Source organism: Aedes albopictus, chromosome 3 (genome assembly GCF_035046485.1).
Source record: "Aedes albopictus strain Foshan chromosome 3, AalbF5, whole genome shotgun sequence".
NCBI classification, from domain to species: domain Eukaryota; kingdom Metazoa; phylum Arthropoda; class Insecta; order Diptera; family Culicidae; genus Aedes; species Aedes albopictus.
Window position 1 is genome coordinate 24,221,329 of NC_085138.1, and position 26,444 is coordinate 24,247,772.

A 26,444-nucleotide genomic window follows, 5' to 3' on the forward strand; every position below is an offset into this window, starting at 1 on the left:
TATTCCAAGTTGGCGAGTTGTACGGTGTTCTGTACGATCGATCTGTCGGCCGCGTTCCTTCAAATGGAGGTCGATGGAAGATCCCGTAGCATACCCACGATTAACACACCATAGCCTGTATCAGTATAATCGAGTGCCACCCGGTGAAAAAGCTGCTCCAGGTGCATTCAGCAAATGATAGACACCATGCTGGCAGGACTACCGGGTACATCTGGCTACTTGAACGATGTCATCGTCGGTGGCAAGAACGCCGGGAGCACCAAAACAATCTTCACGCAGTTTTGCAGCGGATCCAAGAGTACGGATTCACCATACGTCCTGAAAAGTGCTCTTTTGCGAAACATCAGCTCGAGTACTTGGGTCTTCTGCTGGATTGCCATGGAATCCGCCCGGATTCTGTCAAGATCGCAGCAATCAAGAACATGCCACCATCAAAGGACATTAGCGGAGTTCGCTCTTTTCTAGGCGCTATAAATTATTATGGGAAATTCGTCCCAAATATGAGTTACTTCAGGGCCCATATAGCCGAGGCGGTAAACGCACGGGTATTCAGCATGACCATGCTGAGGGTGACGGGTTCGATTCCCGGTCGGTCCAGGATCTTTTCGTAAAGGAAATTTCCTTGACTTCCTTGGGCATAGAGTACCTTCGTGCCTGCCACACGATATACACATGCAAAATGGTCATTGGCAGAGGAAGCTCTCAGTTAATAACTGTGGAAGTGCTCATTGAACACTAAGCTGAGAAGCAGGCTTTGTCCCAGTGAGGACGTTACGCCAAGAAGAGGAGAGGAGAGGAGTTACTCATATGCAGAGGAGAGGAGTTACTCATATGCAGCTTATCGTTCAATGCTTTTCATTTATTTAGTATTACATCAAATTCAAGATAAAACTGAATCAACAATATTTCTCCATAATATGTACACGGTTCGTGGCTGCCGCTCTCCATCCTCGGTCGCGCCCGATGCTCGCCAAGTCACGCTCCACCTGGTCCGCCCATCGTGCTCTTTGCGCTCCACGCCTTCTTGTGCCAACCGGATCAGTTGCAAACACCAGCTTTGTAGGGTTGTTGTCTGGCATTCTTGCAACATGCCCTGCCCACCGTATCCTTCCGGCTTTGGCCTCCTTCTGGATGCTGGGTTCGCCGTAAAGTGCAGCGAGCTCGTGGTTCATCCTTCTCCGCCACACACCGTTCTCCTGCACACCGCCGAAGATCGTCCTTAGCACGCGTCGCTCGAAAACTCCGAGTGCTTGCAGGTCCTCCTCGAGCATGGTCCATGTCTCGTGCCCGTAGAGGATTACCGGTCTTATTAGCGTTTTGTACATGGTGCATTTGGTGCGTGGGTGAATCTTTTTCGACCGCAGTTTCTTCTGGAGCCCGTAGTAGGCCCGACTCCCGCTGATGATGCGCCTCCGAATTTCACCACCGTTCCAAATGTTCTGGCAATAATGTCCATGTCGTCCGCAAAGCACACAAATTGTCCGGATTTTGTGAAAATCGTTCCCCGGCTGTTGAGCCCGGCTCGTCGCATCACACCTTCCAGAGCGATGTTGAAGAGTAGGCATGAGAGTCCGTCACCTTGTCGCAGTCCCCGGCGAGATTCGAATGAACTAGATAGTTCACCCGAAACCCTTACGCAGTTTTGCACACCGTCCATCGTTGCTTTAATCAGTCTAGTCAGCTTCCCAGGAAAGCCGTTTTCGTCCATGATTCTCCATAGCTCTGCGCGGTCGATACTGTCGTATGCCGCTTTGAAGTCGATGAACAGGTGATGCGTTGGGACCTGGTATTCACGGCATTTCTGGAGGATTTGCCGTACGGTAAAGATCTGGTCCGTTGTCAACCGGCCGTCGATGAAGCCGGCTTGATAACTTCCCACGAACTCATTTGTTTTAGGTGACAGACGACGGAAGATGATCTGGGATAGCACTTTGTAGGCAACCGATCAGCACTAAAGTGCATAATTTCCAGACTACACCAAAAATGTTTAACCCTTGCACATTCACAAAATCAGCTCCTGCGTCCACAAAATCGTGCACTCAGGCAAATAAACCTAAGATTATCATAAGGTCTAACATATGAAATGGGACAATTCATAACGGCTAGAACGATTTTCATAAGGTCGGTCTATGACGCAGAATCGATTCACAGTTTGGCTTTTATAGGGAAGACTGGGGAGACTTGATCCCTTTTTCTTAATTTACCTGAAACTTTAAGAATAAACACAAAACTAGATCCGATTTCCGTACAAAATGGCAGGTAAACATGTATTGCAAGTTAATACACAGAAGAAGGCCTTTAAATTATTGTTAAAGTTTTCAAAACTGTGTTTTTATGGAGGCATGTCTTATGATGTATTTTTCAAAAATGGGTGACACTTGATCCCCCTTTCAGCACATGGTTTATTTAAAGGGAAAATCATTCCAGAGTCTTCCTATTCATTTTCTTTTCGAATTTTCTTGTATTTTCGATGAATATGGAGTGTTTGAAATTGTAAGATTTCCTTGAATTTTTAAGGATATGCCGTATTTTCAAAATGGGGAGACTTGATCCTCCTTTTTTTGGTTTGTACTAAAGTACAAATTATCTGACACATTTTATCGTTGAATAGACTAGAATTCCAAGTAAATAGAGGCTTCCGAATGGAATTTAATTTTTCACATGTATAATGTGTGTGTAATCCTCGAGGGATCAAGTCTCCCCATGTCACTGTTGTGTATACTAAGCTGAATTATTTAAAATATGTGAACAACAGTCTTATTTGGATAAATAAGTTTGAAAGTATTTTATTTAAACTATGTGCTGTGAAGTTTTGACACGATTTGGTTCAATTTTCACAAAGTTAATGAGATTTTTCGGAATCGCCTAAAAGATTTCTGAAGGACTAAAAACAAACCATCAGCCATTAAAAAATAATGCAATGTACAATCGAAATCACTTGTAGCCAAAACATAGTCGTTTGTCTCATTTTTTAGGTTTCGTGCTAACGTAAGAACACACACAAGACGCGGCGCGACACGGACACAACACTTATCGTTCTTACAAACATAAAAAGTAATTAAACATTTACCTTTTCGTCGACCGGTTTCGGGCTCGATGTTGCCCATCTACAGGACGATGTCCAACTGATTACAAACATAAAAACAGCTTCGTACGTGCTACCGTACACGTCAGAGGGAGATGGGACTATTGGATGTTTTGTTTAGTCAAGCGGAAGAGTGGCGAAACTATCGGGGCATCGTCGTCATTCATCAGCGGTTGTTCAGCGGTGGTGATGAACATCGATTCCCATGCATTTAGTTGGGAAACTTTTCGGATGCATTTTTTTAATTTCGCTTGGTCCCAATCAATGGTGTGGTTGAGTTCCGTAGAATGTACTGCCACACTCGATTCGTGAACTTTCCCGTTGTCTGCGGCGGCTCTATGCTCTCTCAAGCGCGTTTTAAGTTTTCGACGGGTTTGTCCGATATATACTGCTGGACAACTTTTGCAGGGAATTTCGTAAATTCCCGACATTTCTTCCGGCGGAACTCTGTCTTTCAAGCAGCAGAGAAGCTCCTTCAAGGTGTATCCACTTTTCCACGGTAAAAGTGTGAAAAACTCCATAGAACTAGTCGAGAAGTTGAAGAATGTCGAACTACGACGGGGTGAAATTCTAGTGTCCTTCGACGTTACTGCGTTATTCCCAAACGTACCTGTTCCGGATGCACTTCGCAGTTTACGAAGGCACTTAGAACGTTGTCGAGTTCCGCCTAACCATGTTGAAGCATACCTTACCGTAGCTGAAGTATGTATGAACCAAAACTACTTCATGTTTAGGGGTAAGTTTTACAAACAAACGTTTGGACTCAGCATGGGCAGTAAATTATCACCGCTTTTGGCCGATGTCTTCATGAGTGATTTTGAAGAAGAACTCCAAAAAGAAAAAATCTTCCCCCGCATTTGGAGACGCTATGTCGACGACATTTTTGCAGTAGTGAAAGAGCGATACCTAGCGCAGACACTTCAGCTGTTGAACTCTCGACATAGTTCTATCAAATTCACGGTAGAAAAAGAGACGGATGGCAAACTCCCTTTCTTGGATTTGATGGTAACCAAGAAAGAAGACAACACCCTGAAATTTGGCATCTACCGGAAACCGACCTCCACAGACCGTTACATTACGTCCGACTCCAACCACTTCGGAGCACAACAACAAGCCGCCTTCCATTCAATGGCGCACTGGTTATTCAATATACCGATGGAAAAAGAAGAATTTAGTGCGGAAAGAAAGAAGATCCACGAAGCTGCGATATTGAATGGATACGACAGAAAATTTGTAGATAAGATCCTTAGGAAACATGAAAGAAAAAGACATCGCCAAAATGCCACCACACTTCAACCTGACCGGGACCCGAAAAAACGAGTCAGCTTACCCTTCTATCCAAAATTGACAAACTCCATTCAAAACATCCTCCAAAAACACGGGCTTCAGGCAGTTTACAAAAGTGGATACACCTTGAAGGAGCTTCTCTGCTGCTTGAAAGACAGAGTTCCGCTGGAAGAAATGTCGGGAATTTACGAAATTCCCTGCAAAAGTTGTCCAGCAGTATATATCGGACAAACCCGTCGGAAACTTAAAACGCGCTTGAGTGAGCATAGAGCCGCCGCAGACAACGGGAAAGTTCACGAATCGAGTGTGGCAGTATGTACATTCTACGGAACTCAACCACACCATTGATTGGGACCAAGCGAAATTAAAAAAATGCATCCGAAAAGTTTCCCAACTAAATGCATGGGAATCGATGTTCATCACCACCGCTGAACAACCGCTGATGAATGACGACGATGCCCCGATAGTTTCGCCACTCTTCCGCTTGACTAAACAAAACATCCAATAGTCCCATCTCCCTCTGACGTGTACGGTAGCACGTACGAAGCTGTTTTTATGTTTGTAATCAGTTGGACATCGTCCTGTAGATGGGCAACATCGAGCCCGAAACCGGTCGACGAAAGGTAAATGTTTAATTACTTTTTATGTTTGTAAGAACGATAAGTGTATAGTCGTTTGTCCAGGAGTAGTTTTGGAAAAATTATGCTAGAAGAAAAATGTTTTAATTCCGAGAAAATATGGGGGGAACAAGTCTCCCCAGGGATCAAGTCTCCTCAGTCTCCCCTACATACTTAGCAACACGATATTCTCAAGCGTCGATAGCCGCGTGGGTTGGGCACGAGCTCAGACGTTCATGGATCGATTCCAGTCTGCATCATTTTGTGATTTTTCTGCTCTTTTCATAAGTTTATCTTATGGTATTAGGTCATAATAAGCATGTTCAATTATCATAAGGTATTCTTATGGCATCCATACTTTACAGTTATGGCTAAATTGCATAAGGTAATTTGATGAATTTCGGTAGTTTACTTCGCTGAGTGTGAAAATCGTAAAAAAAAAATTACGGCAATCTAGCTAGGTTTACGAGTGACCTTGGTAAACAGAAAAAAATTCGAAATTTTGCATCTAGAAAAGTGTACGAGTTTTTTTTTTCAGAATGTGTAACTGCTACACATTTTTGTGTGGTCTGAAAATTATGCACTTACACATTTTCGTTGCTGAGCGGTCTTAGCGTGTTTGTTTTGTCGTAAGTGTCCAAAAATATTGGCGCGTTGCTGTGTCCAAAATACGTTGGTTCCCCTATTTCGTTGGCGTTCCTAACTCTACTGTGGATAAGTTTAGCGATCAAAAGTTTCCTTTTCCGCTCACATAATGCAAAGCTTATGAATAATTGAGTTTGAAAACATATCAAAGTGACGACATTGCACCGCTCAATACCAACTATCCTCAACTTTCTGACAGCAGTTGACAGCCTCCGCCGAACACATGCAAGTTATCGATTACGCCCAACTCCGGTCCCAATCAAGATCAATCGACTGATTAACCGTGTGCGTCCGTCGGTCGGTAACTTCACCATCAGCGCCAGTCACCACCGATAGCAAACCAAATTAAATCTTACGCATTGTACAATGTTCAATTACCTTCTTCGTGTTTATCTTTCGATCTGCATCAAACTATGTGCACACGGGTAGGCAGGTATTACCCAGATGGGGTATCGCACTTGCAATCGTTTATCGCCCATTCGGGCCAACGCGGGCCGTTCTATCCGCTCTGCAGCTCAAATGGTGTTTTTGTTTTCGCAAACGCCGGGAAGTTGCACAAGTTCGATTGACCAAATGATAAGTGACTGTGTCGCTTTAATTCAGCGGTTCTCAAATTGTGTGTTGCGTTCCACTACAGAGTTTACAAATGAACAAGAGTTTTTATCTTGTACTAGCTGTCTCGGCAAACATCGTACGACCTGCCTACTGTGTTTTTTTTATATAAAGCAGACAGACAGACAGACAGACAGACAGACAGACAGACAGACAGACAGACAGACAGACAGACAGACAGACAGACAGACAGACAGACAGACAGACAGACAGACAGACAGACAGACAGACAGACAGACAGACAGACAGACAGACAGACAGACAGACAGACAGACAGACAGACAGACAGACAGACAGACAGACAGACAGACAGACAGACAGACAGACAGACAGACAGACAGACAGACAGACAGACAGACAGACAGACAGACAGACAGACAGACAGACAGACAGACAGACAGACAGACAGACAGACAGACAGACAGACAGACAGACAGACAGACAGACAGACAGACAGACAGACAGACAGACAGACAGACAGACAGACAGACAGACAGACAGACAGACAGACAGACAGACAGACAGACAGACAGACAGACAGACAGACAGACAGACAGACAGACAGACAGACAGACAGACAGACAGACAGACAGACAGACAGACAGACAGACAGACAGACAGACAGACAGACAGACAGACAGACAGACAGACAGACAGACAGACAGACAGACAGACAGACAGACAGACAGACAGACAGACAGACAGACAGACAGACAGACAGACAGACAGACAGACAGACAGACAGACAGACAGACAGACAGACAGACAGACAGACAGACAGACAGACAGACAGACAGACAGACAGACAGACAGACAGACAGACAGACAGACAGACAGACAGACAGACAGACAGACAGACAGACAGACAGACAGACAGACAGACAGACAGACAGACAGACAGACAGACAGACAGACAGACAGACAGACAGACAGACAGACAGACAGACAGACAGACAGACAGACAGACAGACAGACAGACAGACAGACAGACAGACAGACAGACAGACAGACAGACAGACAGACAGACAGACAGACAGACAGACAGACAGACAGACAGACAGACAGACAGACAGACAGACAGACAGACAGACAGACAGACAGACAGACAGACAGACAGACAGACAGACAGACAGACAGACAGACAGACAGACAGACAGACAGACAGACAGACAGACAGACAGACAGACAGACAGACAGACAGACAGACAGACAGACAGACAGACAGACAGACAGACAGACAGACAGACAGACAGACAGACAGACAGACAGACAGACAGACAGACAGACAGACAGACAGACAGACAGACAGACAGACAGACAGACAGACAGACAGACAGACAGACAGACAGACAGACAGACAGACAGACAGACAGACAGACAGACAGACAGACAGACAGACAGACAGACAGACAGACAGACAGACAGACAGACAGACAGACAGACAGACAGACAGACAGACAGACAGACAGACAGACAGACAGACAGACAGACAGACAGACAGACAGACAGACAGACAGACAGACAGACAGACAGACAGACAGACAGACAGACAGACAGACAGACAGACAGACAGACAGACAGACAGACAGACAGACAGACAGACAGACAGACAGACAGACAGACAGACAGACAGACAGACAGACAGACAGACAGACAGACAGACAGACAGACAGACAGACAGACAGACAGACAGACAGACAGACAGACAGACAGACAGACAGGCAGACAGACAGACAGACAGACAGACAGACAGACAGACAGACAGAAAAGAAGAATTAAGAAAAGTTTCTGGACCTATCGGGAATTGAACTCAGATACCCAAGTAACACAGAAAACATCTTCGGAAAACAAAATTCAAAAAGATGTTATAGTATAGTATTATTAACGAAACTATAAACATCTTCAGTTGAAATTATGTTTTAGCTATGTATATCAAAAACAAACTAATGAGAAGCTCATCAGTAGTATCGAATGTTTAAATTATGTATTTTGAACGTTGGTAAAACAAGTTTGTCACTTCATCGTCTTCATCAAAATACAGATGTTGTGAGGACATCCAGCAGCACAAAGTCAACACTAACATGTTGAAGAATGTTCAAAACATGTTATTTTCAAGTACGAAATTCAATAATGCACAATTTGCAGCGTTCCTCCAAAGTACTTTATTTTGTTAATGTTGATCCGGTGGCTTGGGTTCACCTCAAAATGTTCACCAAAAATCGGCTCCCATGTCACTTGTATGTCTTGTATTTACCTGTAGCAATCTATTAAACCACATAAAGAAAAACTTGTTTTGGGCCTTGCGAAAGAACTCTTTATTTTCTGCCACTTCACCACTAGTTTGTTATTGTTATATTGATGTTCAAACCAAGTATTTGAAAACAAAACAAAAAACGCAGTTGTAAAAGGATGTTGAAATCAAGTTAGTGTGATGTTTTTTAAGGTACTTTCAAATGTATATAATTATGTTCTAGAATCATGTTATTGAGATGCACAAAATATGTATTTTAACGTATGTTTGAAACTTTAGTTCCTAAGACTTAAATAATTACAGTGCGGGTCGAAATAGCACTTACATTTTTATATTTATCCATTGAATTGTAATATAAAAATCAGAAATTACAGTCACTAATAGTGGAATCAATATATTTTAGACTGAACATCAACCATTTTGACACAGTCATTTGATCATGCCGTACTGTTTCCTACAATAGTTTCTTTGTGCTGTGTTCTAAGTGCGTAGGTTTTCATACATGAAAATAAAGAATATTAAATGAAGAACAAATTTATTTCTCCTTAGAAATTGATTTTTTCTACATTGATCGTATTTTAATTAGCATATTATTAAATTAAAAAAAAGTTCATATTATATGAACGGTACTGTATTAGGCACCTACCATGTTGGATTATGGAGAACTTGATAGGAAATTTCACACAAAACATGAAAAAATGAACTAACTTCTATGCTTATTTTCAACCGGAGAAGAAGCGAATGAATTAATGAAGAGTAATTGTGGTCATTTCACCAAAAATTTAGAGTGGCACATGAGTTTCAGCCATACTACAGAACAACAACAAACCTGAAAATAAATAATTACATTGCATTCAATAGTTATTTATGCAACAAGTTGCAAAATGATGATTTTTTCAGCACGAGTCGTACATTTATCCAACGAGGCTTGCCGAGTTGGATAAATACGACGAGTGCTGAAAAAATCGAGTTTTGCAACGAGTTGCATACAAAGTTTTTTGTAATTGCAAAAAATACCAATTCTCTTGCTACACGTACTTTCAAGACGAACCACGTGGCAGCATTCATGCGCGTCAGCGTGGTGCTTTTGTTTGATCAGGTAGGCTATGATAGGGTAGGTGTCAGAAATTTGCAAGCTCTCGTCGTCGTCAACCGCACCATGGGCAAGAGCAAAAGTAGCTTCACCTGCTGCTTCTACGACTGTTCTGCAGTCCTAATCTGAATCTGGATATTCTTGATTCGGATTCGAGCTCAGCAGAGGATGTAGAAGTAGCAGCTCGAAAGTTATCGAAAAGTGGGTTCTGGCAAAGGTGCCGAAAAGTGCTACTTTTCAGCACTCTAAAGAGTGCCGAAAAGTAGTACTTTTCGGCACTTTTGTTTTAGTGAAGAAAAGTAGGCCGTTTTAACGTTACAACCGCGAGTGAAAAGCAGGGGAAAACGCAACGCAATTACAAAAAATCATTTAAGTCATCACTTGTTTGTGAAAATGGATTTCCATTTTACGCAGGATTTCTGTTAGCTTGGCTTGAACGAATAAGTATTTTCAATGTTTACGAAAACATCTTACATGTTCTACTAAGGTATTGAAAAATACCTAGGTATAACATCAACGATGTTTTATAAGCCGCCATTTTTTGCGCTTTTTCGGTGATATAAGTACAAATTTAAGTTATGCATACAAGCAACCTAACCAAGGCATTTGTTTAAAATGTGTATTATATACACTAATGTAACAAGTTGTGTTACTTGGGTACCATCACCATGCTCTTGTTGAATCCTCACGCGTTAGCCACTTATGCTACATGGATCCATGATAAACGCTTCATCAAGCCCTTTAGTTTGAGAAGCACTGTTCCAAAGATTTAAGTTAGGGCTCGCAAGGGGTGCTGTGATAAAAAACAACAAACTCGAACCAGTTGTCTCGTTTCCATTTTCAATCTCCGCCGCCGCCGCTGCCACTCGTGGTGACACTTTGCTCGTTGTATGGTGGTGGTGCATTTATTGATTGCATTATGCTCTGTGCACAGTACTTGCTATAATATACCTGCCATCGTCGGACGGACTCCCATGCAGAGAGAGTTGCCGTGTCATTCCTTTGCTCGATTCGTTCGATTTCGTTCTCACTCGCGCGCGCGCAATTTTATGCGTTATTTAGCTTCTAAAAAGGGTAAATGTCTGTCCAAAAACAGAACGCTTAAGACCTAGTTTTCGGATCGGATCGAAGTTGCAATCTTCGATCCCCACCTCTTCTTGACTGTTCGTGTCTTACGTAAAGATCTAGAGAAATAAAAACACCTACAATTAAGTGACTATTTTGTAATTTGATGAAACTCGTTGCTCTGAATCAGCCGAAGTACTTCTTCAGACCGAGTCCCAGTCCCAGGTGGCCGCCGTGGCCGTAGATCGAACCACCGCTGATAATTGGTCCGCCGGAGCTGAGCACGCCACCGGAGATGATGCCACTGCCAATGAGGCCACCGCCACCGATGATGGGTCCAAGCGAGGGGCCGGCCGCTATCGCCGGACCATACGAGGGCAGAATGGGGGCCGGAGCGATGGCGATGGCCGGCGCTGGAGCAGGGACGTGGACGGGCACTGGCTGCGGTACCGGGATTGGTTGCGGCACTGGGTACGGTTGGGGAACTGGCACGGGCTGGGGCACTGTCACCGGGACGGTTCTGTGGAAGAAATGATGAAATGGGTAGATGTGTTTATAATGTGATAATTTTCGTCTTCAGTTGGTCTAGTAGAAACAGACGTAACGCTTCTAACATGTTTCGATGCAAATCATGGTCACGGAAACGAATATATTCGTCCGATGCTAAAAGAACTGATTCTGTCCAACCATGAAATATGTGGCGGGAGTGGGCTAACGTCAAACTCCAACAAAAACAATGCGAGTGCCACGGATGAGCGGTTGGCCAATTATCATTTTTTGAAATAGACCGTTTAAGTGAACAAAGGAGGAATAGAGAGTCTCAGAAGGAGTTCCGGAGTTTCAAAGGGATTTCAGGAGTGCCTCAGAGAGCTTTAAGGGAATTCTGGGACGTTTTGAGGAGTATCAGGGGTGTTTTAGCAGATTAAGGGTGATTTAGAGGATTTTCAGGGGCGTATTAGGGATTTCCTAGGGCTTTCAGGAGGTTTCAATTGCGTTCCATTGGTTTGAAGGGGTGGGTGGCGTTGCAAGAGTTTCAGGGGAATTTGTATGGTCTAGCTCAAATCCAACGTGGGATTCAATAAACCAAGATTAGATGATTAACAGAAAGTACATAATTATTCAATTAAATTGCGCTCTGAAACAGCATCTTTATCTCACCACGTCTCAGCCAATTCTACTTTCCTAGATGGTTCCCGACTACTATGACCGTTTCTTTCCGTTGTCCATAACAACGCGCACATGTCTCGAAACACCGAAGCAAATCATCTACTCATTATTTTATTAAAACATTATCAATTTCCTACAGAATTCAGAGGTCTGGCGTTTGAATAGATTTGAGAGGCGTTTAAGAAATTTTGAAGCGATTTTTTGGATTCTCATGGGTCGTAGAGGTATACGCAGGGTTTCAGGTCTGTTTTGGGAGGTCTCAGAAGTTAGAAGGGATTTCAGGAGGACACAAGTGATTTCAAAGGTTTAAGAAGGGTACTTATTTTAGAGCGTTTCAGGAGATTTCAGTGATACTTCAGGGAGTCTCAGTAGGTTTCAGCCAGCTTTTCTAGATGTTCCGGCGCGTTTCTGGGAATATCAGAAAGTTTTAGGGAGTATCTGGAGGTTCTGCGGGCTTTCAGCAGCGTTTCAGGGGATCTCAGGAGGTCTAAGAGCTCCAATGAATATTCAGGGAGACTCAAGGGGCTTCAAAATGTTTTTCCGTGGCGTTCTAGGGAGTTTCAGGACTTTTCAGTGGGTTTCATGAAGTCTCAAGGGGTATCATGATGTTTCAGTCGTACCGTTTCAAGGGGCCTCAGAGCGTTTCACGTGGTTTTCAGGTGCGGCCATGGTGCTTCCTGAAACCCTTTAAAACGCTATTAAACTCCTTGCTACTATCCTTAAATGATTTAAACTCCTTGCTACTACCCTGAAACTTCCCTAAAACTACATAGAAATCCCTGAATTTCTCCCCCTGACACGAGTCTGAACTCCCATGATATTCCTTTGAAAATCTATTGAAAATCTACTTGAGACCATCTAAGCCCCATTTAAATGTACCGGCAGCTCTCTGCAAAGCCCCTAGAATGCCTTGGTACCCCTTCCTTTAGAACCCTCTGAAACTCCTGAAATTTAGCTTGGCCTCATCTCAAACCCCGATGATCAATATATTGCTATTTTTTGACTCGAAAATTTTCAATTTGAATGAGTTTTTCTGATATCTCCTCACCTAACTTTAAAGAACAGCGTATGCAAAATACTTAGTGTTGGTATACTTCTTCAAAAAAAAAGTATAACTCAAAAACAGTTTGTTAGATTGAAATGATGTCTCCAAAGATGTTTGAGCATATTTGAAGACTAAACCAATAGTGGACCCCAAAAACCCAATGATGGACACCCGGAGGTCCACTATAGGATAATTTAAGCCAGATTTGAAAAGTTCATTTTATGAGAAGTATAAGGTGTTTTTGTAAAAAGCCTGCGCACATTAGAATCGGTACACTTTCAACCGGCTGCCGCTCAAAAACGGTGTCACTTGGAAAAAAAGTGTTGTTAGAAGCAATTGAAGCTTATCTATTGTAGTTTGTAGGAAAAATATAAAATTTGCTGTTTTTATATTTTTAGATGAACTATTGACTTGAATTCGTAAATAGTGCCAGTTTTTTCTGCACACATTGAGCAAAAACCAATCATTGTCAGATTCAAGATTTGTGTAGGAATATATAATTATCAAACCCACCAATTACTCAGTATAGAATAGTTCTTGGTATTATGATTGTTGATTAAGGGAGGTAAAATATTCCATGAGTGTTTTAAAATTTCCAATATAGCTATGGTAAGCCTTTGAAGGTTTTTATGGAAAATTAAAGACTTGCATAGATATTTAAGGTCAAAAAAGTTGTTTTCGCCCAAGCTTTAGTTCGGCAAATACGCATACGGGAAGGATACTATACGAATAGTATTGGTATACAAGAAACCAATGATTTGATGCAGAACAATATAAATAATCGTGGCACGAAAGCTGTATGGACTTTTGCTGACGAAATTCATTGGATGTGTTTTGATGGCGTGAAATATCTAACGATTTGTTTAATAAAACTGAATCTACTCAGAAGTTTTTTATTTGTGATCATATAATCACATCTATAGTTCCATAATCTATATGGTTTTCAGTGTTTTATCCATGAAAACTATCTTATTTTAGGCTTATTATGAGGAGTTAGCCTTATGACTGTTAATTTCGGACTACTGTGAGGGAAAACTGCTAATAATTTCAAAAATAATCCAGGTTTCGATATGAATTAAGTTGGGCTAAATACTTGAATTGGGGAATTGTAAGATCCAAAATCTCAGGAAATATTTTTTCATAAAAAATTAGTTTGAGAAAAATTATGTTTTGAATATAGCGTGAATGGACAATAAGGCTATAAGTTTATTATGGTCTTGTGAACCATATTTTTTTTATCTAGTTCATTTATTTGGGGCTCAATCGCGTATAACGCTTTACGGAGCCGAAAATCTCTTTTTGCACTTAATAATATACTTCTTCTTCTTCTTCTTGGCGTAACGTCCTCACTGGGACAAAGCCTGCTTCTCAGCTTAGTGTTCTATGAGCACTTCCACAGTTATTAACTGAGAGCTTCCTCTGCCAATGACCATTTTGCATGTGTATATCGTGTGGCAGACACGAAGATACTCTATGCCCAAGGAAGTCAAGGAAATTTCCTTTACGAAAAGATCCTGGACCGACCGGGAATCGAACCCGTCACCCTCAGCACGGTCATGCTGAATACCCGTGCGTTAACCGCCTCGGCTATATGGGCCATTACGGAACGCAAATCAGTGCTGTAATTAACCATTACAGCACTGCTAATTTGGTGTGGGAAAGTAGGCCTTTTCCTGTCAGATTTGCGTGAGGTAAAACAGATTATTACGATGAGAAATTGCAAAAAACGCGTAAAACCATTGAACAATAGTAGAAATAGAAGATGCTAATAACCTAAATGATTAAGTTGTTAAGTGATACCTAGCTTTTACTGCGCCTTTTTATGCAGTTTTAATTTATGCAACTTTTTGCATGTTCTGCATAAAAAAGCGTTTCAGTTCCAATATACTGCATAAGAATGTAATGATGGTTACAAAGGCAACGACGACCAGTGGTTGTATAATGGAGAGAGCAAAGAGAGGTGCCCGGAAGATCTAAAAGGGGGAGAGGCAAATGGGAGAACTAGGGGAGGGGTTTTTTATGCTGAAGAAGTCGTCATTGGAATTTGGAAAGCAACTGTTTGTAATGAAAATGTATTCACTGTAATCCATCCTCATCTGACATATGGTGAATACATTTTTTTTTACAAACATTTGTCTTTAGAACGAGAAAACTGGTTTCGAAGTTTCAATGATCATACTGATATTAATGGCGATTTCTCCAACCTTAATCTTTAGTGAAGCAAGGAGCAAGAGAGGATCTCAGAAGAGATTTTAAAAGGGTTCTGTTGATATTAGAGGGATTCAGAGGGGTATCGATGATTTCACTTACAGAGGCATTTCAAAAGGCTTGAGGGGAGTTCAGGGACGTTTTATGGGATATCAGGAAGATTCAGAGGGCTTTCAGGAGGTTTCAAGAGATTTTTCGAGAGAACTCAAGTGTTTCAAGGGGTGAAAGGTGGGTGGCGTTTTGAGAGTTTCAGATAATTTCAGGGGTCTGACGTTTTAGAGTGTTTGAGGAGATTTTAGGGGCGTATATGGAAGTTTGAAGGGATTTGAGCGGGGTTTCAGGGGCATTTCAGGAAGTTCCAGCTAAATTTCAAGGCATTTTCAGAGGTTCTAAGAAGATTCAAGGGGTTTTCAGGCATGTGTCAGTGTCTCAGTTGTTTGAAGAGGGTTCGGAGGTTTTTACAAGGAGCACCATTGGGTGTTTCAGGAGGACACAAGTGGTTTCCCGGGGTACTCAAGAGAATTTTCAAGTGTTTCTTGAGATTTCAGTTGCATATAAGTTTAAGCGAGTCTTTCGGGAGTTTCAGGTACGTTTCCGAGAGTGTCAAGTTTTAGAGGGTATCAGGGGGTTCAGCTGGATTTCAACAGCCTTTCAGGAGATCTTGAGAGGTGTCAATGGGTCTCAGAGGGTCTTTGGGCTTCTAAATGTATTCAGGTAGACTCAGAGGGATTCAAATTATTTTTCGTGGCGTTCCAGATGGTTTCAGGGCATTTCAGTGGGTTTCATGGAGTCTAAAGAACTCTCATAATGTTTCAACAGAACCCTTTCAAGGGGCTTCAGGAGGGTTCCGGGGATGTGCAGGGTTTTGTGGCCCTCGAGATTCCTGAAACCGAATATAATACTTTCAAACCCCTTCCAACTCCTCTGAAGTTTTCTAAACCCTCTGAAACAAATCTGATATCTCCCTAAATAACTTAGAAATTCCTGATGTTCTCTGATACCCCCTGAAACGTGCCTGAACCCCTCGAAGCCCTATGAAACCCCATTGAAAATCCTCTGGAACCGCACGAATCCTATTGACAGTATTGACACATCCCTGTAACTCTCCTTGAACCCCCGAAACCCTTTGAAACCTCCCTACAACCCTTTCAAACACCCTTGATATCCCTGAAGCCCCCCCCCCCCCCTAAAACGCAGTTAAAATTACCCGAGACCACCTAAGCTCCACTCAAATTCACCTTGAGCTCTCAGCAAGGCTCCTGAAACGCCCTGACACCCCTTCCTATTAGAATCACCTGTAACTCCCTTAGCTCCATCTCAAACCCCTAAGATTGATCTGTTACATGAATACAATGATAACTACTATGAAACTCCAATAGAACCCACTGAGACCTCATAAAACACCATTCTACCTGCCTTGAAACGGACGTGAGACTTGCCTCCTCTTCCCGAAGTTCACCTGAATGAAACCTCAATGTGACCCCTCGTTACCCTCTGATATCCTTCTGCTGAATTGTCCCTGAAACCTTCTGATACCCTCTGGGAGCCCTCTTGAACCCCATTGATTTTTTAAAGCCACCCTGAAACCCGTTCAATGTCTTCTGAAATCGCCCTCCAATACCCTCTGGATTCTCTGAATACCCCTCTAAGTTCCTCCAGAGAACATTCCTGAAATTCAGTGTAGAATTAGCTCTTGGTTATAATACAGGATATTAAAAAAATCCCTGAAATTCGACGTGAACTCCTCAGAACCCCCCATTGACCCTTTTAAGCTCTACTTGTTCCATGTATGGATAAAAGTCAATGACGGAGGAGGGGAGTCTGATTGGCCAAAAATGATACTACGTATTTTATTGATAATATTTTAGGAGATTTTCAATAGAAAATAATTTACTAGTTTCCCAAGCAGCACCTGCAACATCATTCGGAATGTGGCTTTCTATGCTTTGGTCTAAATGAGTTGCACTAGAAGCACTCGAAACTTTCATCTTGTCAGTTAAGTAGCATTCAAACTCCGAAATTCGTAAAGTTGCGGCTTTGTTTCATAGAAATTACAAATTACCACGTGTTTGACATCGATTCGTGGAGGCGGAGCTTACATATTGCTCGCAAGTGATAATATAGTCAGCTTACATTAAATGTGTTATGTAACATGCATGAAACATCTAACTCTGGTTTGTTTGTTCAGATTAGGTTCCAAATGCGTTACAGAAAACTTGGGAGTCTTTTCATTTTGACAGTTCTCTAACTTGTGACAAAGAAGGTGCAATGAAGTAACTAGTTACGTCAGTAGTTTTTATGGTGCGTTGAGCATCGATTCTTTTTATATTATCTTTATTAAAGAGACTTTCAGCCGTGGCTGGTTCATCTCTGTCAAAGCATCGATTCTCTCACAAAGCTCTTGGTGTAGTATGTAAGCGTAAGGTGAGTAGATAATACTCCTGGTGTCCATGGTTCGAGTCACATAAGAATTCAGAATATACGCTTTTTGGGTTTCAAAGAAGAAGCAATTGTGTTCTGTCGTCCGTAATACGGACAGTGAATAAATTACACTAAGGTAGCTGTTACTGGCTTAGCAACAAGTCGTGTTGCTTGGGTTTTAAACACCTTACGGCAAAGTGATTTCTCATATACTTCTGTGGAATTACGAAATTATGATGATTTGGTGAGATAGTTTCAAACATTTGTCAGAACTTCTCCTTTCCGCCTATTTATTTTCGTTTCAGAGAACGAGTAAAGGCGCTTAGCCTAGGGGCAAGGACCAGGACATAGAGTAAATACCTACAGGGGATCGAGTTGATGTGAGTTGATCAACTAGTTGTGTATCAGCGTACAAAATTTGGAATAGATCGGGCTATTCTGCACGATTTATAAAGATTTTAGAAAAAAAAGTATAATTGTACGATAGCCAACTTTGAGCTGTTATATCTCCTGATTCAATGAACCGAATGCAATGAAATTTTGAAAATTTATGACTTATATAATGAGCTCTGAGAAACGTTTGACTCAACTTGAAATTACTAACAAGAGAAAAAGTTATAGCAATTTCATTTGTTTTATGATTTTTTAGTAAATTTAAATTTGAGTAATTTTAGTAACATGCATTCCATTACTTTTTCAATAAATTGCCGGCTATGTTGTTACTTTCCTACAAAACATATTTGAATTCAAAACAATTAGAGCGAATTTGAATGAACATAATTAGCATCTTGAATTTTGAAACGATGTTGAAAGTTAAGAAAATTTGGTGGCGTTTGTTACATTCGGTGAATGGTCTATTCGGGCGTTTGTCATTCGAGTGTTTGGAATTTGGGCGAATGTATCAGAACCATATCCATCGTTTAGAAAACTTTCCCCCTCTCCACAAATAACTAAAAAATGTTACAAAAATATCGCGACTATGTCTTGGACCTATCATATGGAAGCAAGGTATTGCTGAATAAGTATGCTTTTACCACATAAGGGGTACTGATTTAAATAATTAATTTCAGTTTTTCTTGATTCTTGTAAAAATTTCAAAAGTGTATAGCTACTGTCTCGATATTAGAATCTCGAAAGGAATGGGCAGCAGAAGTGCAAGGATATAGGATAAAACAGAGGAATGAATATATAATTGTCAATGATCGCGACTCTCCAATCACGTACAGACCCGCTTCAATTGATCTACGAAAAGCGAGACTGGAAGGCTGTTACCAACGTGACGCATTAAGAAGGTTAATAGTAGTTTACGCAACAAGGTGCAGAATGACGATTTTTACAGCACGAGTCGTACATTTATCCAACGAGGCTCCCAAGTAACACACATGTTATATAAAAGTTACGACAGCGCAAGTTTTGGTTGTATAGATGTTTATTTTACGTTATTTCAACACAATGTTTGAATTACGTATAATAAACTCCTATACAACCAAAACTTGCGCTGTCGTAACTCTATTATAACATGTGTGTTGCTTGGGCTTGCCGAGTTGGATAATTACGACGAGTGCTGGAAAAATCGAGTTCTGCACCGAGTTGCGTACAACGTTTTTTGCAATTTCATAAATTACCCTTGAGGATAGTTTTCAACAAAACTTTTTCATCAAACTGCACACTGATGTTCATAGCCAATGTTTAAGAAAATCTCATCATAATAGGTTATACTGTGCAGTTGTCACAATTTTTCAAAACTGCGTCCAGAAAGCATCATGAAGTTGACCAAAACTGAAAACAGTGCTGTAATGGTTCATTACGCAACGCAAATCAGTGCTGTAATGAACCATTTGAATTTGTATATTGTGAGGCAAGAACAATGATACACTATGCCCAGGGAGTCGAGAAAATTTTCTCGACCGGAACGGGAATCGAACCTGCCGTCTCCGGATTGGCGATCTATAGCCTTAACCACTAGGCTAACTGGAGAAAGATATTTAGAAGATGATCAAAGAGTCTCAGGAAATTTCAGTGACATTTCAGGGCGTCTTAAAGAGTTTCCGAGAGTGTCAGAAATTTCTAGAGGATATCAAGGGTTTCAGCAACGATTCAGGGGATGTCGGGAAGTGTTAAGAGGTTTCAGAAGGTCTCAAGGCTTCAGAATATATTTGGGAAGGCTTAGAGGGATTCAAATTTTTTTTCGTGGCGATCCAGACTGTTTTAGGGCATATATCAGTGGATTTGATGGAGTTTTAAGGGATCTCATGAAGTTTCAGCAGGACCGTATTAATGTCCGACAAATTGTTTGCTTTGTTCTACACCGTGCCTGTCGGCCACATAAGGGTTTATGGGCCTCAGGAGGCCTCTGAGAGTTTTACATCTGCCCTGAAGTGATTGAAACCTCAAAAAAAAAAACGAAATCTGAAACCTCTCTAAACAACATTGAATTCCCTGAAGCTCTCTGATACCCCCTAAAACACGATGGACTGACCTACCCTCCCCTCCAGAAGCCCCATGAAACCCCTTTGAAATCCCTTAGAATCCCTCCTCGAAACCTATTTAAACCTTCCTGCAACGAACTTTTTCAAACACCCTTGAAAATCAGAAATGCAGAAATTTCTAGAGTGTTTTCTGAGGGAATCCCTCGAAGAGATCCTAGATAAATTCCTGGATGAAAACCTGGAGGAATGCCTGCATGAATTCTTGGAGGCATTCCTGAAGCAATCTCAGGAGAAACTCCTGGAAGAACTCCTGGGAAATTCTTGGAGAAGTCGTTGGAGCAATTCCTGGAGGAATCGCTGAAAGAATTCTAAGAGATATCTCTGCAAGAATCCAAGGAGGAGTCCCTGGAAGCATGCCTGGATAAATTCCAGGAAGATTGACTAGAAGAATTCCTGGTGGAATTCTTGGAGGAATCCCTGAAGTAATTCCTGGAGAAATCTTTGGAGGAATTCCGGTAGGAGTATTTGGAAAAATCCTTGGAGTAATCCATTGAAGAGTTCCTGAATAAACTTCTGTAAGCATATCTAAGGAAATAGAGGAATTCTTTGAGGAATTGTCGGATCAATTCCTGGAGGAATCTCTGGAGGAATGCCTGCAGGAATTTCTGAAGGAATCTCCAGAGGAAATCCTGGAAAAATCTCTAGAGGAAATCTTAGAGAAATTTCTGGCGAAATTTCTTGATTAATTCCTGGAGGAATTGCTAAAGAAATCTCTGCCGGAATTCCCAGAGGAATCCCGGGAAGAATTACTGGAGGAATTCTTGAAGATATTTCCGGAGTAATCTCTTAGGGAAAAATCTTCCTAGAGGTAGTACCGAATTAATTCTTAGAAAAGTTGCTTTAAAAATACAACGAGAAATTCAGAAAGAATCACGAAAGGAATTCCCGAGTGAAGCTTTGGAGAAATTCCTGGATGAATTCCTGGAGGATATCCTAGAGAATTTTTTATTTAGTTTTTATTAACGTGTATTTTAACTTAAATGCTAATTCTACACTCGCCTAGAGAAATGCCTGTAGGGATTCCCGGAGGAATCTCTGGAGAAACTCCTGGAGGAATTTATAGAAATTTTTTTGGAGGATCTTCTGGAGGAATTCCTAAAGGAATCTCTGGAGACATATCTGAAGAAATTCCTCAAAGAATTTTTAGAGGAATCCTTGCAGCAATTCATTGGAAGAATTCCTGGAGCAACTCCTGGAGTAATTCGTGGTGGAATCTCTTGAGGAATTCTTGAAGGAATCCCAGGGAGAATTCCTGGAAAAATCGCAGATGGAATTCTTGGAGTTTCAGTTTCTGAAGGAATCCCTGCTGGAGAATCCCTGGAGAAACCCTAGGATGAATCCCGAAAGCAGTTCCAAGAGGCATTCTTAAAGAAATTCCTAATCACTTCCTGGAGAAAGTACTGGATTAATTCCTGGAGGAGTTCCTGAAGGAATTCCAAGAGGAACTCCTGAAGGAATTTGTTAAAGAGTTCCTGGGGGAATCTTGGAAGAATTTTTAAAATAATCCATGGAGTTTTCCTGAGAGAAACACAGAAGAAACTCCCGGGTGGATTTCTGGAGGAATTCTTAGAGGAATCTCAGGATGAATTACTAAAGAAATTCCATGAGTAAACTGGGAGCATTCCCATGAGGAATTCCTTGGCAAATCCCAGGAAACCTTTCATAACAAACTCCTGGGAGAATTTCTGTGGGAATCAGGGATAGGGTGCGACTCAAAACTCTTTGCGTGCCGCACACTCTGCTACGAGACAGCACAACAAACTAGAAGGAGACGAGTACGCGCAATCGGTTGTGTGTTGCTCGCTTACTTTGCCGCGCGCTGGAGCTCTCCTGTCTCTCACGCTCTGTCGTACGCACTCCCTCGGTGCTTGTCTCCGTGCTTGGCGCTTGGCTTGATACTACGCACGATTGTAAAAATTTCGAATCAAACGACCCATCACTTGTCAACCCTTGACAAGCTTAACAACTTTGCCGAAAACACAAACTCTTCAATTCATTTATTCATTGATTTTTTCTGTTTGGAGACAAGCGCAGTCCCAAGCACCGTGCATTACTCCCTACGCCGTAGAGCTAGTGCTGCGATTGTCTCTCGCACAATTATGAAAGCTCTCACTCATACGTCTCTTGTCTCTCGGCAAAACGGGAGACGATTGCGATTGTGTGAAGCACACGCTTTTTTCGCACCGCACGGTGCATGCCGCCAATCCCTGGTGGGAATACCAAGAAAAAAATATGAAGGAATCCATGTCTGGAATAATTCCCAAAAAATGTTTCGAACAATGGTTGAAAGAATTCCTGGAATAATTTTTAGATAATATCTGGTAAAATTTTCTGAAAGGGTTTCTTTAAAATATTCCTGCTGGAATACGGAATTACCCCAGATTGAATTATTGGTGCAATCTCCAGAGGAATTCTTAAAGGAATATATGGAGAAATCTCTGAAGAAACACTTGCAGAAATACCTAAAAGGATCTCTGTTGACATTTCGTTGTGGATCCCTAGAGAAATTCCTGTAAGAATCCTCAAAAAAGCACTGGGACAATGACTGGAGGAACCTCTAAAGATATTCCAGGAGAAATTCCTAGAGGAATTCTTAAGAAATCTCTGGAGCAATCCATGATGGAACCATTGAAGGAAGCTATGGAAAAAATTCTAGAGGAGTTTGTCTATAGGATTCAGAAGTATCTGTTAAGAATCTGAAGGAATCGTGGGAGTAATTCCAGAAGAATTTCTGCAAAATGTCCAAAATCTATGATAAGATTGAAGTGGTTCTCTTGAAGAAATACTTGGTGAAATGGTTTGGGAGTAAAAGAGGTTTGAAAATTATGGATATTAACCTTATTAGAAAAGATTAGTTGTCGAGATAATTTTTCTAATTTTTCTGGAACTTTGAATTATTTATAGTTGGCTCGAATTAAAAAAATCCAGCCAGGGGGGGGGGGGGATCAAGAGTGGGGTACACTCAGCCAAATAAGCCTAAGATTATCATAAGGTCTAACTTATGAAATGGTCTTTAAATAATTCATAACGATTAGGATGAATTTCTTAAGGTCACTCTATGACGTGAAATTGACTCACAGCTTTTATACACATTTAGCAACACGATATTCTCCAGCGTTGATAGCCGTGTGGGATGGGCACGTTCTCAGTGATCTCGACGTTCATGGATCGATTCCAGTCTATCGTTATACGATTTTTCTGCCCTTTTCATAAGTTTATCTTATGTAATTAGGTCGTAATAAACATGATCACTTTTCATAAGGTATTCTTATGGCATCCCTACTTTACATCTATGGAAAAATTTCATGAAGTATTTTGATGAATTTCGTTAGCTTACTTCGCTGAGTGTATGGTTGGCAGAGGGTTCACACATTGGTGCATGGATGCCAGGCGTACAGGTGATAGATTTGTATGATTATTACTATGAAGCTAATGCAGCACAGTTCGTTTGATTGCATAACTTGTAGGCGTTATCTGATAGATAAACACTGTGTTGTGAAAATTGAAAAGAGTAGAAACGGCTTTTCAACAGTTTCTGGTTCTAGCGATGGGTATGAATCTTGGTATGAAAATATGTTTCTACGTGATTTGTATATGTGAAAGTAGAGAGTAAGTTTGTAGAATGATACAAAGTAGGAGGAACCAGGGATTGAACCCAGAACTTTCTGCATACAAATCAGAAGCGGTTGTCACTAGACCATCATGCCCATCTGTAATTTTAAAGACTCACCTGGTAACAGTAACTGGATATGGCTGTGGCACCGGGACGGCCACTGGCCTGTCTACCGGAACATGGACAGGGTATGGCCTGGGCACTGGAACTGGCACGGCAACTGGATGTGGTACGGGCCTATCAACGGTCACCGGTACTGGAACCTGCACAGGTACTGCAACATGTCGTGTAACTGGAACGGCAACCGGAGTTGGCACCGGAACGGGGACCGGCTGATTCACCGTCGACTGGGTATGGGTGTGTCTGGTGATGGTTGGCGCTAGATTGACTGCTGGGGCTGCTAGGGCTGGACCTATCAGTGGACCTGGAGCTGCAATCGCCGGTCCAATGGCAGGACCTATAGCAGGACCGATAGCTGGTCCAATGGCTGGCCCTACCACTCCTCCCAGTCCATATCCTCCTAGTCCAATTCCACCTAGCCCACCTAGTCCATAGCCTCCTAATCCATATCCTCCCAGTCCGTATCCTCCGAGGATGGCACGTTTCTTCGGGGCTCCTGGAGCTGCCGCCGGTTCCGGTTCGGGAGTTGCAGACACCAACACCGCCACCAGGCACACACTAAAGATCTGAACCATAGAACAAGCATTAATTTCCAGAACTTTCACTCTTCACCTCCCTTCAGAACTGATTCACTTACAACTAGCAACTTCATGGCTCCTGTGAAAAACTGCAACCCACACACCAGTCGACACCTTCGAAGCACTTCTGACTGATGATTATTTGATAAACTACACCTACTATATATATGCCGCTGAAATCAGATCACTGGAGCATTTTGGACCCATTGCAGCGGTACCTAGCCGAGATGCATCATGTAACCGGTAGGGTCCAAATTCGTCCCAACCCAACTAGAGTCGGTCGTCTCACAGCGCTGAGCTAGCATTGCGCCAAACAGGGTCTACTGGGATGACCATAAGTTGATGGGTTTTTTTCCAAGCTCGCTCGTCATCGCAGCAAGCGTGGAAAAGCGGAAAACTTAGCGCACGTCAAGTCAAATATCGCGCAGATTACCAGATCTCCGCACGGTGAAATGCGATGAGAGAAGTGTAGATGGTGCATGAAATTATCTTAATTTTGTTTCTTACGAACGTCGTAGGACCAGAGTTTCCGATTGCTCATGTGTACATAAATGTGACAGCGAGCCTCACACCAAATTGTCTCCTAGCTCTTCAAAATCGCAGTGTGCTGCGCTGCTAGGAGGCTCACGAAAATCTGGTGGGTGCGAGCTTGGCGCATAGCTCCCGGGGAGCTCGTCTCATGCGCTGCGTGAGCTGTTGGTATCTAAGGTGAAAAACAACTTCTTGGTAACGAAGAACCTCAACAACTTTTTTCCGTACACAACTCAAGTGTCTGATTGGTCTATGCGATACGACTAGGGACTCTCAATGCAAAGGTTAAGGTTTCAATTCTCGTTCGTTTAGGAAGTTTTTGTCGTGAAATTTTCTAATTTAATCAGCGCATGAGACGCAGCTCATGAGACACATCTTGAGAAAAATGAGGCACACAACTTTCAGTCTCAAAATGTACAGTGCTCCTGGGAGCTCGCTTGCAATGTGGCTCCCGTACATGGGACTACAGCACGTGTACATCAACTCTGCGTAGGACTCTAAGAAATTATTCAGCTTTCAGCTGGAATAATAAAAAGAATCGTTGACAAGTTTCATGGGACTTGTAGATTTTTCTTTTAAATAATTCCTTGGATGAATTTGTTGAGAAAGTTGAATGTGTTTTAAGCACAGAGTAGGAAGCTTAATGAAAGAAGAAGAATAAGAGGAAGAAGAAGAAGAAGAAGAAGAAGAAGAAGAAAAGGAAGAAGAAGAACAAGAAAGAGAAGAAGAACTTACAACATTTAGAGACAAATAAAGACAAATTCAAGTTTTTCTTTACAGGAACGTTTGATGAATCAAAATTCGACTTCCTACGGATAGACCACTATCCAGCAACCAGTCCAAAAGGGCTGCGTCTGTACGCAATTGAAACCTTATTTCATAATCGGTGGTAACTGAATGAAAGAAATTTCAGTTGACACTATCAGAACAGTTATGTGAGCAATTTGCTGGTCCAAGTTTGTAGAATTCTGCCCAAAGATCATCGGCCCAGAGACGGTCGGTGCGTCATTAACTAGCAGACCCTTAGCAACAACCGGCCGGCAGCAGCAGGGTGCACTCTACATTGGACGCGTGGTTGTCATCGGCAGCGATGTGTGATAACCATTTCTCGAGACATCGTCGGTTTGGCGATTCTGTCTGTTGCGTTAGACCGAACGGTTTATGGCGTTTACCTCAGCAATAGCTCGCGCATGAAACAATGTAAGATAGGCTATCTGGTGTGCGGATCACCGGTGATTGATGAAAAAAAAAAACTAGAGTGCTGGCGAAGAATTATAATTCCATGGAATGTAATAATGTGGTCCAAGGAATTAAGTTGTTTAAGTTGTTAGGAATAACATTGTCTTGAGCATTGAAGTTGACTTTATCGGAGAAATCTACGTTTGCCATAATGGTATAACTATTATTACGGAAGATATTTTTATTTTCTATTTCACAATAGTTTTGAATAGTCCCTCTTCTTCAACTTCTAACAAGAAAAGTATGTGGCTTAAGGTGAAACATCAACAAATCCCATTGCAATTTTGCATACAAACTTTAGAGGCACAAATCTGACGAACGAGGCCTTCAACCAAGTCGCACTTGTTTTTCCTGGCTTTGCTCACTTGCAAAAAGAGG

General features: G+C 41.9%; 1 protein-coding gene across 1 annotated transcript; it reads right to left on the minus strand.

Moving 5' to 3' along the window:
• Positions 1-10,421: 10,421 nt before the first annotated feature.
• LOC109418370 (skin secretory protein xP2-like) lies at positions 10,422-24,524 on the minus strand. Its single transcript, XM_062859661.1, has 3 exons — positions 24,356-24,524; positions 23,716-24,284; positions 10,422-11,175 (listed from the first exon to the last, which is right to left on the minus strand). The coding sequence occupies exons 1-3, from the start codon at positions 24,368-24,370 to the stop codon at positions 10,842-10,844; spliced, it is 918 nt and encodes a 305-aa protein (XP_062715645.1). The 5' UTR covers positions 24,371-24,524; the 3' UTR covers positions 10,422-10,841.
• Between the last annotated feature and the right edge of the window lie 1,920 nt (positions 24,525-26,444).

Coding starts and splice junctions, on each gene's coding strand:
- LOC109418370 (XM_062859661.1), bottom strand. Junction 11,176..23,715: donor TATCCAGTTACTGTTACCAG/GTGAGTCTTTAA, acceptor TTTCTTCCACAG/AACCGTCCCGGTGACAGTGC.